Source organism: Protopterus annectens, chromosome 6.part1 (genome assembly GCF_019279795.1).
Source record: "Protopterus annectens isolate FY-2018-M chromosome 6.part1, PAN1.0, whole genome shotgun sequence".
NCBI classification, from domain to species: Eukaryota; Metazoa; Chordata; order Ceratodontiformes; family Protopteridae; genus Protopterus; species Protopterus annectens.
In genome coordinates this window covers 127108634-127126482 of record NC_056738.1, presented here as the reverse complement: position 1 = coordinate 127126482, position 17849 = coordinate 127108634, and the positions used below count along the sequence as shown (strand labels likewise).

The 17849-nt window shown below is 36.1% G+C and overlaps 1 protein-coding gene across 1 annotated transcript in view; it reads left to right on the top strand.

Annotated features, from left to right (window-relative positions):
- OLA1 (Obg like ATPase 1) overlaps positions 1-17849 on the top strand; it is a 1233063-nt gene that overhangs the window by 676813 nt on the left and 538401 nt on the right. Inside the window, exon 4 of the mRNA XM_044075354.1 lies at positions 14931-15008. Within this exon, the coding sequence (XP_043931289.1) occupies positions 14931-15008 (78 nt within the window). The remainder of the gene's footprint in view (positions 1-14930; positions 15009-17849) is intronic.

Sequence of the window (17849 nt, the reverse complement as noted above, 5' to 3'; positions counted from 1 at the left end):
ACATAATAAACATTAAGTATGTCAACAATTATTTATTTAAAGATTAATAATAATTTTATCCTATATTTATATGTGTATTCTATTGTATTATTTCATCATATTTCTCAAATAAATTGTATAATATGTGATACACTCAATAAAAAACTCTAAAAGACTCTATAAATAGTCATTAAATACCTAGTCCAATTTTAAGTATAAATATTAGATATAAATGGTTAATACAAGGATACCAAGTCAAAACATGATGTTGATAAGATAGACAAACGTATAACACATATATAGTAAATGTATTAATATATTTTATAATAATCATTTACTAGTAAAAAACTTGTATACCATTAATATGTTGTGAATTAAGAATTAAAACTAGAAGTCTAGAAGGTAATTATATTTGTGTTAATTTCATTTTATATTATTAATTTTATTATTATTACCTATTTAGACTCCTTAATTTTAGTAAGCAACTAATGTTGCAGTGGTCATTTAAGCCCGGATAAACAAAAGCGTTTGTACGCCACTGCCAAGTTAGTTCTCGCTCCTCTAAAAGTAAGTTATATGGTCCACCTCTCAAGTTTGTCTGGATTTGGTCCAGAGCCATAAATTTGAAACTATGGCCCATGTTGCTTGAAATGTGTTTAAATAGAGCATTTTCAGCTTTTTTGTTTTGTATAGCATATGTGTGTTCATAGACTCTTTCTTTGAGCTGTCTTTCAGTCTTTCCTATATAGAAAGCTGGACATAGTGTACACGAAGCTACGTACACTATGAGTTTAGAATAACAGCTCAATTTGTGTCTAATTTCATATTTTCTGTTGTTAATAGTGATAAATTCCCCACTACACATATGCTTACACATACTGCAATTTTCACAAATTTTCATACCTTTCATTCTAGAAAAATTGTTAATGGTGTTACTTTCCAAGATATTTTTCAAATTGTAACCTCTTCTGTAAACAATTCTAGGGTATTCAACTAATTTACTAGAAATGCTCCTATCTTGCTGGATCAATGACCAGTTTTTGAATAACAGTTTTTTAATAATGTCACTGTCCATGTTGTAAGTTGTTATAAAGCTACATCTAAAGTCATTAATAGGTTCTATTCTTACTTCAGAGTTGTCTGCTACATCTAATGGACACTCCTGGTTTTCTACATGGCCTAGAGATGTATTGTTTTCAGCCTGTTGGTAAAGAATTGGAAGAATAGTGCCACTAATTCTCTTATATCTAACTTCCTGGACTATCTATTCTAAGAAATCTAGAGGGTAACCTCTCTCATTGAAGAAACTCATAAGTAGTTCACATTCAATTTCAAAGTCTACAATACGGGTGGTCATTCGAGCAGCCCGTATTAATTGACCCTTTACTATAGCTTTTTTCTGTGAAGTAGGGTGAAGGCTACTAAAATGCAAATAAGAATTGCAAAAAGTTTCCTTTCTGTGTATTTTAGAAAAGAATAAGTTATTAACATAGTCCTTAGCCAAATTTACGTCCAAATAATCTATGGATTGTTGTTGAAAATTGGATGTAAATTTGAAAAAGTCAGTAGTGTTGTTCAAAAATTTCAACAACTTATCTGCTTTTTTCTGATCTCCTTTAAATAAAATGAAGATGTCGTCCAGAAAGCGGGTGTAGTACTTGATGAAAGGCAACCATTCAGTGTTATTTAGGATGTATTGTTGTTCCCAATATGCCATAACAGTATTTGCTAAACTGGCCCCTACAGGTGAACCCATAGCAACCCCACATTTTTGTAAATACAGTTTATTATTGAATGTAAAGAAATTATTTGTCAAAATAATATCCAATAAAGTTGTTACCGTAAATATCTCATTTACTTGAGCCCCTTTCTTGACCAAAAATAAATTTACCCACTCTATTGCTTCTAAATGAGGGATTGACGTGTATAAGTCAATCACATCAATGGTGACGAAGTTTAAGTCTTCTCTATATATAATGTTGTCAAGATTCTTCAAGAAAGACCAAGAGTCTTTACATATTTGAACTTCAGTCACCAAATATTTTTTCAAAATACTGTCAACTAATTTAGCTGAAGCATAGGTAATAGAGTCCCTTCCGTCTATTAATGGTCTAAGTGGGGGATCTGAAATGTTTTTGTGTATTTTTGGAGTTGCAAACATAATGGGAATCTTTGGCCAGATGGTGGTAATATATTGGTAACTGTTTATGTCAATATATCCATCCATAAATAAATCACTGTAATAGCCTTTAATAAGCCTATATGCGGTGTTTAATTCATTTATAGAAACTTCTTTGTATGTGTCATTAGCCAGTAATTTTTCAACTCTGTCAACATAATCGAAATTATCAAATAGAGTAAGTCCTCCACCTTTGTCTGGCTTAATAGCCCTAATATTCAATGTTTTAAAGGTAGATAACGCTGCATTTTCTTCCTTACTAAGGTTTCTTCCTTTCTTGTAATTTTGATAAATTCTATTATGTGAACTGTCTTTGATACTGCGTAAGTCAAGTTCCATAATTTGTTCAAATGTGGACAAAGTTGGATGTAAAGTAGGATTATACTCGCTAACTACTTTGAGTGGCTGACTAATTGCTGGTGAATCCCCTAAGAGAATACTGAGGTTAAGCTTTCTTACAAACAGTTTGATGTCTTTAATACTTTGTGCCAAGTCCATGTGTTTGCCAGGTACAAAAGTTTGTCCTCTGGCAAAAAGGTCAACAAGGGTAGAATCAATGTCAATACATGAAAAATTATACACCACAAAGTCTCCTGTATTGTTATATAAAACCTCAGGTTGTTTTAGTTCTTGCTCTATCTCTTTGGTTTGTTGTGTAGATCATATTGGTTTTTTGGTTGTTGATATGAATTTTGTTGATTAGTTTGGTTATGATTATTTACAACATATCTCTTAGGGATGGCACCTGAGTTCTGGTTGTCATAGTCATTTCCTTGAGCTGAACTATATGTTGGTTCACCACTCTGTTGGTTTCGATATGAAGTAGGCTGTCGTCCATTCCTTAAGCGACCGGCCCATGTATTGTTATTCCTGTTGTTTTGTCTGTTCGTCGTGTTTGATGTTTCAAAGTTTAAACTAGTGTCCTGTTCGTCGATAAAAGATTCCAACATTTCACTGTCATTTGTTTTAGTGTCAATATAATTGTTTTGAGAACCTGGTGGCTTAGGGTATGCTTTTCCGTTGTCATAGGCAAATCTGTCTCTGTTTATTTTTTTAAATAAAAAGTAAAATAAATAAAATAAAAGTGTTGTTTTTGCACCAAACATACCTTTTGGAATTGTGGCCAAAAAGTTCAACCTTGGTCTCATCAGACCATAACACATTTTCGCACATGCTTTTGGGAGACTTTATGTACTGTTTGGCAAATTTTAGCCAAGCCTGGATGTTTTTCTGTGTAAGAAAAGGCGTCCGTCTTGCAACCCTACCCCCACAGCCCAGACATATGGAGAATATGGGAGATTGTTGTCACATGTAGTACACAACCAGTACTTGCCAGAAATTCCTGAAGCTCCTTTAGTGTTGCTTTAGGTCTCTTGGCAGCCTCCCTGACCTGTTTTCGTCTTTTCTTTTCATCGGTTTTGGAGGGTCATCCAGTTCTTTACAACATCACTGTTGCTCCCATATTTTGTCCATTTTTTGATGACCGTCTTCATTGTGCTCCATGGTATATCCAATACTGTGGAAATTTTTGTGTACCCTTCTCCTGGCTGACACCTTTCAACAATGAGATCCCTTTGATGCTTTGTAAGCTCTCTGTGAACCATTGCTTTTGTTGTAGGAGGTAACTGAGTACATGTCAGGAAAATCCTACTAGGACAGCTGAACTTTATTTGGGGTTAATCAGAGTCTCTTTAATTGATGGCAGGTGTGTACCCAAGAAGACTGAATGTTGTAATTAAATCAAAAGGTGCTTCAGCAAAGTGTTAGTTTAAGGGTGTGCATACTTATGCAACCAGCTTATTGTACGTTTTTAAATTTTTTTTCCCCCTAAGCCTTTGACACGGTACCCAATTCAAAACTTCATACCAAACTAGCCAACCTTAACCTCTCAGCCTCTACTCTAAAATGGTTCTCCAGCTACCTCTCAAATAGACCACATGTCGTCAGATGGCAATTCTACTCTCCCTCCCTTCCCATGCATACAGGTGTTCACCAAGTGTTCATCCTCATCTTCACCAATGACCTTTACACCTCTTGCCATCATTCTTCTCTTGTTCAGTACGCTGGGATTCAACTCTCATTTCCTCTTCTAAAACTAAAACTGTCTCAGCTTCACTGTATTACCCAAAACTCTTTCCTATCCATTGAACACTGGCTCACAGACAATCCACTCATATTAAATGCTAAAAAGACTAAACTATTAGTCTTTCTCCCGCAGTCACTCTCACATCTCAGAGCTACATTCACTGTCTCATCTTTAAATAAAACTATTATTAATGTGGAATCCCACACAAAACTACTTGACGTAATAGTAGATGATCTACTCAAATTCAATGTCCATGTCCAACAATCCATTAAAAAAAATAATAAAAAAACTGTGTATTCTTTATAGGAAAAATAAATTCCTAAACCCTGATTCTAGACTTTCGTTAGCTCAAGTCTACTTACTGTATAGCCTTCTTTATGCTGCTCCAATTCTCACAAACATTTAGTCCTCACTAATATCTAAGGTAGAACGGTAATACTCAGTAGCCCACATTTGGAACAGACTTCCCCTCAATATAAGAAGCATTACACACACTATCAGTTTCAAAAAAAGAACTAAAGAACTATCTAGCCAAATCATCGCTTTCCCCTGTCATAACACCACATAAACCTCTACCCTGTCTAACTACTGCCCATTTCTTACCTCTTTTATCCATACCTTTAAGTGTTTAAATGTTTAACTTGTTTTATTTCCTTTTTCCTTGTATAAGTTAACCTTATGTAAACCATATGTCCCTACTGATAGAACTTACTTTATTCTTCCTTTACTACTCATTCCTTCCTAACACTATCAAATACTTGAACACTCTTCTCTTGCCCCTACTAAATATATTTACTAACACTAAAAATCAAGTTAGTACTAAATATTAAATTATCTGCACGTATTTTCTAATGCAGTAAGTGGGTGCGTAAAACTACTTCTTCCACATGCTGCTACATTGCATATAATTTAACTTCTATGAATTCAGTTGTTTTGTCTCTCATAGACTTGATAGCTGTTACATATTTAATAATTAGAATTTTATTATTCCTGTAAAAAAAAACAAAAAAAAAACTTTTTTTTTCCCTTCTGTTGTAGCTCTTTCTGCTGTTTGTTTTCTTTTTTAATAGAATTGCATATGTATCACTGGAGCTTTTCTCCTCGGGTCTTCACTGAAAATGGGCTTGAGCTCAGTTGGACCAACCTGGTTAACAAATGTCAAATAAATCAATAAATAAGTAATATGAATAAAAAATTATATATATGTGTGTGTATATATGTAGATATATATATTTATATATATATATATATATATATATATATATATATATATATATATATATATATATATTTATAATATGTTGTGTATATGAGCAGTGACTTTGGTTGAAGTTCCTATGTTCTCACCTGTTTTGCTGGCATAATTTAGTCGACAATGCAAATGACTGACAGGTATGCAACATGAACACTCTCCGGGGTTGGGGAATATGCCCCTTCCCTTGTAACTGTGTGATTTTAATTAGCAGGGGAGTGTATGGGGCAATTTGGTGTGTGTTGCAGGCAGAGAGGATTTTCCTCGCACATGGAAGTTGTACTGTCGACATTTGCATTGTTGTCCTTTTGTGGTCAACACTATTAACATTGACATTTGGATGTGTCAGTGTTCATCACTATGCTCACAAGCAGACACACACACACACACACATATATATATATATATATATATATATATATATATATATGTATATATAGTGTGCATGTGTGTGTATGTATGTGTGTATATATGTATGTGTGTGTGTGCATGTATGTATGTATGTATATATATATATATATATATATATATATATATATATATATATATATACATATATATATATATATATATATATATATATATATATATATATATATGCATATATATAAAATATTTGGGGGGATCTTATTCCTTTCACAAACCAAAGCATTACTTCTAGCTGTCACCTGAAATCTATAATGCCTGGTAGCGTAATATATCCTGTTCGTATACAGCATTCTCTCAACCAAAGGGAACTCTTTTTGAGAGTCATAATTTATTCCAATTACAGGTGAAAACAGTGGTCATTATATTTCAGAGGACCCCTCTAGTGACAATGGCAGTGTTTAAGGGTGGAACAGTAATAGATTTCCTTTATTTGGGTAACTAGATGCTCTTCTCTTTCACAGAAGTGATGTTTGTGTGCTGAACCCTCCTTGGACCATTTGAGGGTCATGTATATCGGTTTGCCAGTTTGTTTTAGAGGATCAAGTTATACTGGACACCTGTTATCTTCCCCTTTATTTCCAGTAGTAGTGAGAAAGGCAGACCCTTGATTACACTGCCTTTATCTGTTTGCATGGCCTGTCAGCTGCCCATATGTGTCACTCACTTTGCAGGCTGAAATCTGTTGCATCACTGGGATGTTTTTAAATTCTTTACCTTGCAGCAGTGTCAGTAAAAATGTGTAGAAGTACACTTTTTTGGAAGTCTTTTTAATATGTTTTTCAGCCAAGGTCCATCAACTGCATATGTCATCCAGCATCTAATTTGCTCTCTTGTATCACAGAAGCAAGAGTTTGAGGGTGGCACTGAGCAACGTCTCAAATTTAGCAGTGCCCCTGAACTAATGTTGTATGCCCTACTCTTGAGAATTAGGGGAATTTGTGAACATTTAATTACATTATTGAGGTATTTATGTGCACAGTCATTGCACATTTCTTTTGGGGCAGTTTTTGTACCCCTTTCCAATGTGTTTAGTGGGATTGTATTAATCCTGTCACTACTAGGAACCATAGAATAACATGTTGACCTGTACCCTCTTCTCAGGAAAAGTGTTGTCGTGTTGGCATGTGACCATTTAGCCTTCCCATCATTCCTTGGTCAACCTTGCAGCACCCTTATGAAAAAATTCACTGGCCGTGTATCCCCTTATTTTCCTTTACCTGTGATTTTAGATGTCTTTATAAGGAATTTTCACATTGTGTTTCATTTTAGTTTAACGTCATAGTAGTAGTAGTGACTCCTAGCGGCATCTTTCCAGTAAAGTTTTCCTTAAATGTGTATAAGCCTGGAGTTTAATTCAACTTGTAAGATGGCTGTGCACTTATGAACAGGTTGAGTAGCACTGTCCCAGTGTGAAAATTGCAGTTGTGAAAAACGAAACTAGTAATGGCTTTCAAACTGAATACAATTCTGTCATTGGCTGAAATGCCAGCAAAAAAGAAGTTTGGAGAAAGTCAAATGCAATCAGAGTAAGTTAAACCCTGAAAGAATATATACAGACAAATAAAAAACTGGAAAAATACATTTTAACTAGCTATTCAGATGAGCTTATAAAACTGTAAAAATCAGGGGCTAAAATGAAGAAAGACTTGCCTGAGCTTGAGGCTTCTCAAAAAGAGCTGTTTTAAAAATAGTAACATTAAAAGACAGAGCTTGCAGAAAGAGTTGTTCTGCTGTGCCAGAGAAACTGGAAGAATGGTTAATTTTATGAAAGTACAGCTGTACTAGTATTCCACAGCAGTATTTGTTTATTGAAATGGCATATCATGTGTATGCTCCAAACCTGTCCATGATCGAGCAGCCAAGACCTTTGTTAGTAAAGATACAGTCATGTCATCAGGAAGAGCTGCTCCTTGCAAAACTGTGGTATGAAAGAAATGTATTAAAATGGGGAACCCCAGAGTGTTTGTGGAAAGTGATTATTAACTGTACATCAGGCAGAAAAAAGGCGTGTTTTTCCAGCAATCAGGGAATGTCATGAGGCAGCTTTGAAATGCAAGCTGATGTATCTTATCTTCAGAATTTTTATTCTGGGTAATCAAAGGCCTTTTTGGTGCAGTACAACCTACAGAAGAAATAAAGTTTAGCCAACAGAGTGAGCCAGCAAGCGGAAGGGACTGTGCTTCTCATTGTTCTGACAATAGCAAAACCTACAGAGAGGCTTTGCAAGTTGCAAGTGAAACATTTTCCATTGTTCCAAAGGAAAATGCTTGAACAACAGGAAAAAAAGTAGTAGGATGCACACTACGAGAAGTCTGAGAAATGAAGACATCAGAGCAGAAGCCAAAGTAGCTGCAGTTGTAGGGAAAGTCAAAGAGAACATATTACAGTGGTTTGGACACATGTACAGAAAAGCAGAAGACAATCTGGTGAAGAAGATTTAGGACAGATGGAAAGAAGGCAAGAAGAAACGAAGGTGTCCATCAAAAGAGATGGATGGATTGTGTGAAAGAAAACCTGCAACAGTCAGGCAAGACTGTCGAGGAAGGTGGGATGCTGGCATTGAGTCATGACAAAGATAGCAGCAGTTGACACGACACCCCTAACCCATGTAGCAAATGTGAAAAATGGGGTGGTTCTTGATTTAATAGAATATCAGGGACAGAGAAAAAGGATCACCTTCTTGTGATATGTTTTATATAGGAGGAAAGTAAGAGGGCTTTCAAGTTGTATGTGTAGGAGCATGTCCGAGACACAAAAAATAAGAAACTTGAAAGCCCTCTTGCACAAGCATGTCAGAGACACAAAAAATAAGAAACTTGAAAGCCCTCTTGCACAACATTTTTTACAATGTCATGGTGGTGATCCTGAGGGTTTACAGGGCAGTTTTAGAAAAAGTAGAAAAACAAAATGAGATTATTAATGTTGAGAAGAAGCTTCTGTATAAGGAGGCACTTTTTATTTTGAAATATATAACTTTAGTCCTAGATGGGATTACTATAAAATGGTGGAGTGAACACTCTAAATTGGCCCTACTCATGAGTGCGGGCGGGCATGTGTGTGTGTGTGCCTTCTGTGGAAGGTTGGACGCCGGGCTGGCAACTCGACACTGTAAAACTGTGGAAGGTTGGACGCCGGGCTGGCAACTCGACACTGTAAAACGCCACTGCCAATCACAAGCAGACAAGTGATCCGCTGTGGCATCCCCTAACCAGGAAAAAGCCGAAAGAAGAAGAAGAAGATACTGATTACAAGAGTGTCTGCAATAATGAGTATATTTGTGGCAGTAAGGGGTTAGTGGCAGAAGAAGAGGATTGTGCTGGCATTAGTTATATTCCACTTAAAACTGCTGTTATGGAGCTTAAGTGAGTTTTTGGAGAAATGATCAGCTTTCAGCAGAGAATAGTATTTATGGATGGGGACTGGAACTTGATTTGCAATAGTGAATCTGTATTAGGGTGACATAGAAATGAAAGTATAGTAAACGAGTGAGTAGATTTGAGAATTATTACGCAAAATAGATATTTATTCAGAAGGAATAGCTGGTGAGTGGGATAAAATGAAAATGAAATTTAAAAACAGGAAGTTGGCAAAAGTTAAAAGTATTGTGGAATAATGGATATCTCACAGTCACAGAACAAGAACAGCAGCACCTGCAGAGTGTTAAAGGGAAAATAAGGGAGTATTTGAATAACATGCATGAGTTTAGAAAGCATACATTTTTGATACTCCAGTGCTCAAAAATGTTTAACATGACAACGTAGACAGTAGAAAGGGTCATCACCAAACTTAGAGAGCCTATAATAAGACAAATAACCAGAGCTCCAATAAAGGTATTAGATATTTCAGAAATGTTGTGGTCATCTGTATAAAGCAGTGGAATGTGGAAACCAAAAAAGTCACAAATGGAAATATTTATGGAAGACTTAATTATGTCAGGGTTAGAGGAAGAGGAGGCCCAGAAGTTAATAGCTATGATAGGAAGAGAGGAGATAAAAAACAGTGATGCATAATCAATCGATAGGGAAGTCTCTAGGAACAGATATTATTCCTGTGGAAGTTTGGAAGTTGGGAGGGAAGAAAGTGCTAAAGATCTGGAAAGTTTTGTTTAACAATGTTTTAAAAGTATGGGAGTAGCAGCATCTTGCAAGAAAGCTGTGGTGACTGTATTATCCAAAGAGGGTAAAGACCCTTCAGTCCAAACTTCATGTAGAGCCATTTTATTTTTAAACAATAATTGTAAAGTGTTTCTATCTATACTAGGAGCACAGCAAAGATGTTGCCAAAAATCATAGCTTTGGATCATTGTGGTTTTGTGGAGAGGAGGCAAAAATTGAGCAACATTAATAGAACAGTGGTAATCCAGAGGGAGGCAGACTGTTAGAAAACATTGCTATTTTTGGTGAGTATTCCTGCAGAGTAAATAGTTGATAGTCAGTTGGGATTTTATGATTAGGGCAATGGTAACATTTGCATTCTCTGATAGAATAATAAGGCTAATTAGGAGGAAATATGAGGGTTTGGAGCAGTGAAATAAGGTGAAATGGTTCCACTACAACAAGCTGTGTTTGAAGAGTGGAACAAGGCAGGGATGTTGTCTTTCCCCCGTATTTGCTTTATTTATTTATTTGCAGTTTAACCGGGAAGGTCCATTGGACTAAGATGAGCCCTTGTTCAATGTAGGCCCAGGGAGAAAAGCTCCATAGTATATATGTTTAAAAAATCAGCAAGAAGTAATACCAAGAGTTAATACAGTAACAGCTCTGTCGTATGTACATACAAGAGATCATCAAGAAGTAACTCCAAGAGTTAATACAGTATGTTCCAAAAACAAACTAGCAGTAGTTAATACATAATGTTATACAGAGTTGAGTTACACAAGTAGTATAGAACCCTAAATAGAGAATATACATTTTATCTTGTGTGGCAAGTAGATTGCCTACCTAAGCTAGGGTAAACCAGTAGGAGGAGTAAGGAGGAAGTTAGGAAGGATGGGAGCAGGAGCATTCCGAGGTAGTGGTAAGATATGAATGGAGCAAAGAGTTAAAAGAGGAAAGATCTTGTGTAGTACAGATGTGGGGAGGAAGTGAATTCCATTTTCTTGCAAGGGAGAAAGATAGAAGAAGTTGCCCAGGGATATGTGATGGTTTGTATATTTCAAGGAGGTTTTGATTATTAGATCTGAGGGTTCGGTCAGGAAGGTACATTGTAAGGATAGAGGAGAGGGAGAGGCATTGAGAAGGGTTGAAAATTAGTCTATATTTAGAGCTTTTGGCAGTGAAAAAGGTGGGGGGTCACATGTTCAAGGATACAACTGATCTGGTAATGAATAAACACTAGCTTTATTTGCAGATTGTATTTTGTCCTTGAAAAATTTAGAAAAGGACATTTTCATCTTATGGAAATTTTAAGATTGTGTCAGGTCTTTTTGGAATATAAAATTAATGAAAATAAAACAAATGCTATAGCTGTGAACCATATCACACATGAATTGTTTCAGCAATACCCACTTTTATGTATACCTGAAAAGTTGAATTATTTAGGTATATGGATTAAAAAGGATTCTGTTAGCTATGGACATGTGGGAATAGACTAAACAAAAGAGAATAAAAAAATGGAAAGAAATGGATCTCTTGGTTATGGTTGTGGATAGCAAGGTAGAAGTAGTGAAACTGTTTTTAGTCCTTTTATCTTTATATACAGGTCAAATATATTTTTATGAACCAGGGGAGAAGTTGTGGATAATAATAGAGTTGAAATAATGTATTTGGGAGTAGACGAGAACAAGAGTTGATCTTCAGCATTGAACATGGTGGTTTAGGATTGCTTGATTTTATGGGATATTTTAGAGCTATGCCTTTAAGGCTTTTATACGTAATACAAGCTGAAGGTTATAAATCAAGAAGGAAAGGGACGATGATGAAATGGCAAGACGTTTGGGAAATAAGGAACGAAAAGCATTTTGGAAGCAGGTTCATAATGAAAATAATAGCTGTACAAAATTTTACATTCATGTATTAGCAGAAAGTGTTCTAAGAGCTAAGCTAACACAGAAATGGAGAAAGGAGATTTCACTGACAGCAGTGAGTTCAATTAGTGGTATAGAAAATAGGCAAGAGGAGCTACAATTTACTGGAGAAAATTAGCAAAATAACCAAGGTATTGCAACCAAATGACTAGAGAATTAAAGGTAATAGAGTAGGATGAGGCCAAGCAGATGGTTGGACTGTAGGTCAGAGACGGCCTTCCCTACCAGGGATTGATAACTAATTATAGGTAAAGAGGAAAGGGAATAGGGGAGAGCTAGATGAAACACCTGCAGTGGTAGAGAGCTGAGGCTAGAACCAAAGCTGCTGTGAAGAAAGCGATATTAAGACGTGTAAACTATGGCAAGATAATGTTAAGAATCAATCAGTGAAGTTTAGAGAAGATTGGGAAGAGAATGGAAAGGTTATACAACAAATCCAGAATGTTTAAGATGTTTGGATAGGTATTTTTGTACCCCAAGCAGACCTCGGAGAATTTTTCCTCAGGTAGATGGCAAATGATGGAGAAATGAAGGGAAACAGAGAGGTAACTGGGAACATGTTTTTAGCAGTATAACAAGTTGACAGATTAAAAAAAAATCTATGCAGAGTATTTTGTCAGAAATGTTGTGAAAACAAATGGCTGTAACCAGGGAAATTATTTGAGTTTGAACACAGGATCTGAAATGCTTAGATATAGTAAGATCAATAAGTTTAATGCTATTGCCCACCAAAAAAGCAATTACTAAAAAAATGGAAATAAAAATCCAAGCCAGCTGTAGTTGAAGTACCTGAATAATGCAAAATAGATGAGAGGTGGAGAGACTGATCCTTAGAAAAGAGAAGTGGCAAATTATGTAGAAGTAAAAAAAAGAGTTTGTGGTAAGAATACGCACAGAATAATGTTCAGGAAGAGAACTCGTTTAAGGGAATGCAAGAAATGCAGTTTATGTAATGTTGAACTGAATAGTTGTTAAAAAGAAAATGTATATGCATACTGCTTGAAAATCAGAATGTCACTCATTTTCTGTTGATGTATATGTATCTTTGCCAGTGTCTAAATTTCGATTTAATAGGGATGTTTAAAAAAGGCATGGAGCTTCGGACAGAAATAAACGTGCTTGGTTTAGTAGCTAGCTTTGTCTTAGCCACAAGTGTTTACTAGTATAAAAGTGAGCATATCCTCCCATCCCAAAATATTTTTTCATGAAAAATTGTAGTTATATGTATAAACATTTTAAAAACAGAAGAGACAATGTCAGCATTTAACTTGTAGCTAGCCTGCACGTGGTTGCCCTTATCAGTTGTCACTGTAACCAGCTGGTCCATTTCACCTGCTGGATCTATTAAAGAAGAGGCACTTTCTTTAGATTAATCTCCTCCAGCATTAGGATATTTTCTGATCACTCTTGCAAGCATTCAGAATTTGCAGGTGGCCAGTGACGCACATAATTGCTGACAATTGTAGGCAGTGAATAAAAATGGTCTACATTGCTTGTCAAAGGTTGTATGTGCATTGCCAAATGAAATCTATGGGAAGCCTTTTAAGGCTTAAAGAATGGCTGATAGCTAGGCTGTACATTTTGTGTCATTGTTACCCGTTTGTAATACAGCACATTTTGATTTTGTAAAGGAAGTCGTCTGTCACATTACCAGAATTTAAATTCTGAAAGTAAAATGTGCTTCTACAGTGTAATGTTCATTCTTACACAGAAAAAGACTTTGTGCTTTTTCAAAAAAATCTTATTAGGTTTGCGAAGGCAGATTACAGTTAGAAATTGTGTATAAACACTAGACATAACCTTTGAAAAGCTTTATTTTACAGAGAAAAAATATGACCAATTTTCAAGTGCAGTTTAGTTTACAGATGATAATATTTCTCTTTTACTGCATATTTATATGCATTACTATGCATTACAGAAGTGCATCTGCAAAATTGAAGAACTTCTTTTTGCAGGAAACTTTTTCTATAAAAAAGCATAAATTATCCACATGGAAACAGTGACCCTTAAACCAACCACTTCTCTATGATCTAAGTTTGACCTTAAAGACCTGTGTGCCTTTTATTAACACCTGCCTGTAAAGAGAACCTTGCCACACGCAGCTTTCAGATTCATAGCCACCAAACTGATGAGGAAAAGCTTGAAGGGTTCAGTTTGTGTCACTTGCTGTTTGCCGTTTCCATTTCACAGATGATTAATCTTTCTGTGTGGAAAGGCCGTAGAAACAAAGCGCATTGGCTTTTCCTGCAGTTGCTCCTTCTGAATGCACACTAGCTTGCTAACTAAAAGGCCTTTAGATTTCCTGCGGAGAGAGATGTTCTGAAAGTGAATGCAGCTGGTTGGAGGTCACCAGTGCAAGGGTTCTTGCCATTGTGTAATTGAAGCTTTGGCAGGTTTCACTTTTTTAGAGGGAGGGAGGAGGTGTTGCCAAAAATTAATACAGTACACAAAAGAGGTTTTGACTATCTGAATTAATTTCTTTTGAGGCTGGGTCAACAGTAGTAGACTGTATTTCATTTACTACAATTGTATCCAATTCCCTGCCAGAATTTTTCCTTCATTCACATTATTCCTTCATTGTTATAATTATGTTGCCTTTAGGTCTGGCCACTGTCGAAGATGTAATATTGCATCTAAGAAATGTTCACGTGTAATATACAATACTGTTTAAAGGATTAAGCGCTTAATTTTTGGGTATGCTAAGAGTATTTCTGACACCTTTTATAGATACAGTTTTCAGTTTATTTCTCTGACTTTTGCCACAATGTGTGTAACCTGTATGTAAACCTGAAATTAAGTAAGAATGTAATTAGGGACTTAATGTAAAAAATATATTTCTCATAGCTGTCTGATTTGAACATGAACAACACAGTACATATTCTCATTTTTGCACTGCAAGACCTTACTTTGAAGAAATAATTGTCTAATGTCTTGCTGGTTATTTTGTCTGCTCATTGAGTTTTCTTTTTTTAATTGTTAGGACATAATGCTGAAAATCAAATCCTGGATTCAAGATGAAAAGAAAGCTGTCCGTTTCAATGAGTGGAATGACAAAGAGGTAATGTTCGCATGGCTTCAAATTTGGCATTCTGTGTTTTAAATACTTAAGTCTTTCTTCATGTCATGAACTTGTGCTTTGGCTGCCATAAGTAACACTGAATGTTACTAATAAGCTTAGGTTGATCTGATGGCACTGAAGTCTTTAGATTGCCTTTTTTGTCATAATTTAAGTGTATACAAAATTGAATTCTGTTCACTGGCTTTCCATAATATTCATTTCATTCACTGGATTCCTTGGTAAGATCACATTTTTTTTTTTCAGCACTTAACATATTTCTGATATGTTTCCTGTTCAGCCCCACACCTTTTCCACTTTTATCATTTTCTTTCTAGAGCAACATCCACTGGTGACAGCAGGGTTCTTGTACAGCTGTGAATTTCCTTGCTTCTGAGCTCTGACCTTCAAACAAAATCTAGCGATATGATTATGATCTGTATATCCATTCATAATTGCTTAGCTTTCTGTTTTTTATCACTTGTATAGCATTGTCTGATCAAGTGACCCTGCTGTGTGGTAGGCAGAGATTTAAAACCACTCTTTGCTGCTAGGTCTGACTTTTAGTTTTCAGATGTCTTGCAGTAGCAGAATGAGACTGTTGTAAAGTGGAGTGTACATTTACTGTTCACTTTGCGGCTGTCCTTCTTCCTTATACTTCATTTTTCTAGTGCACCTCATTTGATTGTTACAAACATGATATTTTGGCAAACATATGGCAATTAAAATAAAGCAACATATAGTAGTTGGATTTTGTTATTTTATTAAGGAAATATGAAGTGACAAAGTATACAGAGTCGATGTTAGCAGAAAAACATTTTGCAGTTCTGGTTAATGGTTCATTAGTTCAGTGGCTGACCACTCTGAGCACCACAGCTTATTTCCAGACTTTCAGTATGTACCTTGAACCAGTTTAGTGAAACTAAACGGGTTCAATAGTATTTGTAATGGTGTGTATGCACACTGCTGGGCTGGAAAATTGTTTAAAAACACTGTTATTGAGACCACCTCAGGAGTATGTCTTGATAGTTCACGCTGTAAAATTATTTTGCCTGCAGTGCAGATCTTTCAGTCTTCAGTGGTGTTCTGCCAGTTTTGCACTATCTGGTCTTGATGACATAGGCCATTAACACAAAATGGTGCTATGATGTACTGCCTGCTAGTGAGGAAAGTGCTGATTAAAGTTCATGCTGTGTGCTTTAATAGCAAGAACAAAATGAAGATTGTCGTCTTTTATCTGTTAGGTTCAGCTCTTACTCTTTAAAAGTGCTCCCTATCACCTCCTTGAATAGTGCTGAACAAGGGGGAAGAAAATAATTTTCTGTGCTTTCTACAGGTTGAATGTTTTGTCTACCACAAATATATAAAAAATAATGTAGCCCATGTAGTATAGCTGAAACTGATGGGTGAAGATGTTTTGAGGGATTTTTTTGTTTAATAACTGAATAAGTAAATAGATCCATAGCAGACGTTTTAGTCTTACCAGAATATCATGTTTTAGGTGCACTACTAGAATTGGCAGGTAACCCCCTCATTGTTAATCATCATTATTATTAGCCCCCTTTTTCACATTTTTTTTTTACATGGGGTCAGGGTATCTTGTCAACTGCCACCACCTCTGTTGATTCAGTCCACTTTACCTTTTTGACAGTCTTCCCTGACAGTCGTAGGTCTTCACACGCAATCCAGCTGTCTCTTTGCTGGATGTCCTTGTTTCCTCTTTCCTTCCTCTTGCCTCTTCCCAGTCTACTTCACCAGATTGCCTTCTGCTTTCCTGCACTTGTGCCTTAGCAATAGTAATCTGTTCTCATTTACCTTCTATATATTTGGTGCCGCTTTGGCTTTTACTCTGATATTGCCATTTCTTTGTCTGTCCCACAGTGTGCATCCTGCCACTTATGCCAGGCACTTCATCTCAATCACCTCTACCTTCCTCAGATGCTCTGCCTTTACTGCCCAGGTTTCTGTACTATATAGAAGTACTGGTTGCACTACTGTTTTGTACACCTTACTTTTCAGTTTCTTTGGCATTTTTTGTCACACGTTACCCATGACACTGTCTGCTAGTTGGCTGTAACCCATCTTACTTTTTCTGTTTATCCACGTCCCAGATACCTAACTGTTCTGCTGCTCCACTATTTACCTTCTGCCTCAATTTTCGTCATCTTCTGATTTTCACCATTTGCTGCCTTGAAAACTATATTGCTGATGCTCCATTTCATCCCACATGTCTTCAGTTTTGCATTGCATTCCCCCCAACATTTGCTGAAGTTCCTGTTCAGAGTCTGCTTGTAGTGCCACATTGTCTGCATACTGCAGCTTTTTGTTTATCTTTTTCATCCAAGTTGCTTGATGTAGTCCGTCACCGGTATGAACAGCAATGGTCTCAGAGCTGAATGCTGATATACCCAGCTTCTACTGGGAACCCCTCTGTGAATCCAAACACTGCTTGCACCTTGTTTATGGGGTCCATGTACATAGCCTGCATTAATTATACCAGTATTCCTAGGACTTTGAACTGTCACAAGACTGCCCAAATCAGTTTTCTTAGAACCTTGTTATATGCTTTCTTCAGGTCTAGGAAATGCCAGTTATACTGTTTCTTCATCTCTAGCTTCTTCTAGGCTGTCTCACAGCAAACATTGAGTCATTTGTGTTTCATCCTGATCTGAATCCATATTGCTCAACCCCCACCTTACATTGTACTATTTTGAGTATTTGTTTAGCAGTCATCCTCTCCAGCAGTTTCATGCAGTGAATGTCCCCTTTATTTTACACTGGCATTAAAATAATTATTTTGTAGTCATCTGGGATACACCTCTCTCTCCATACTGCTATGAGTAC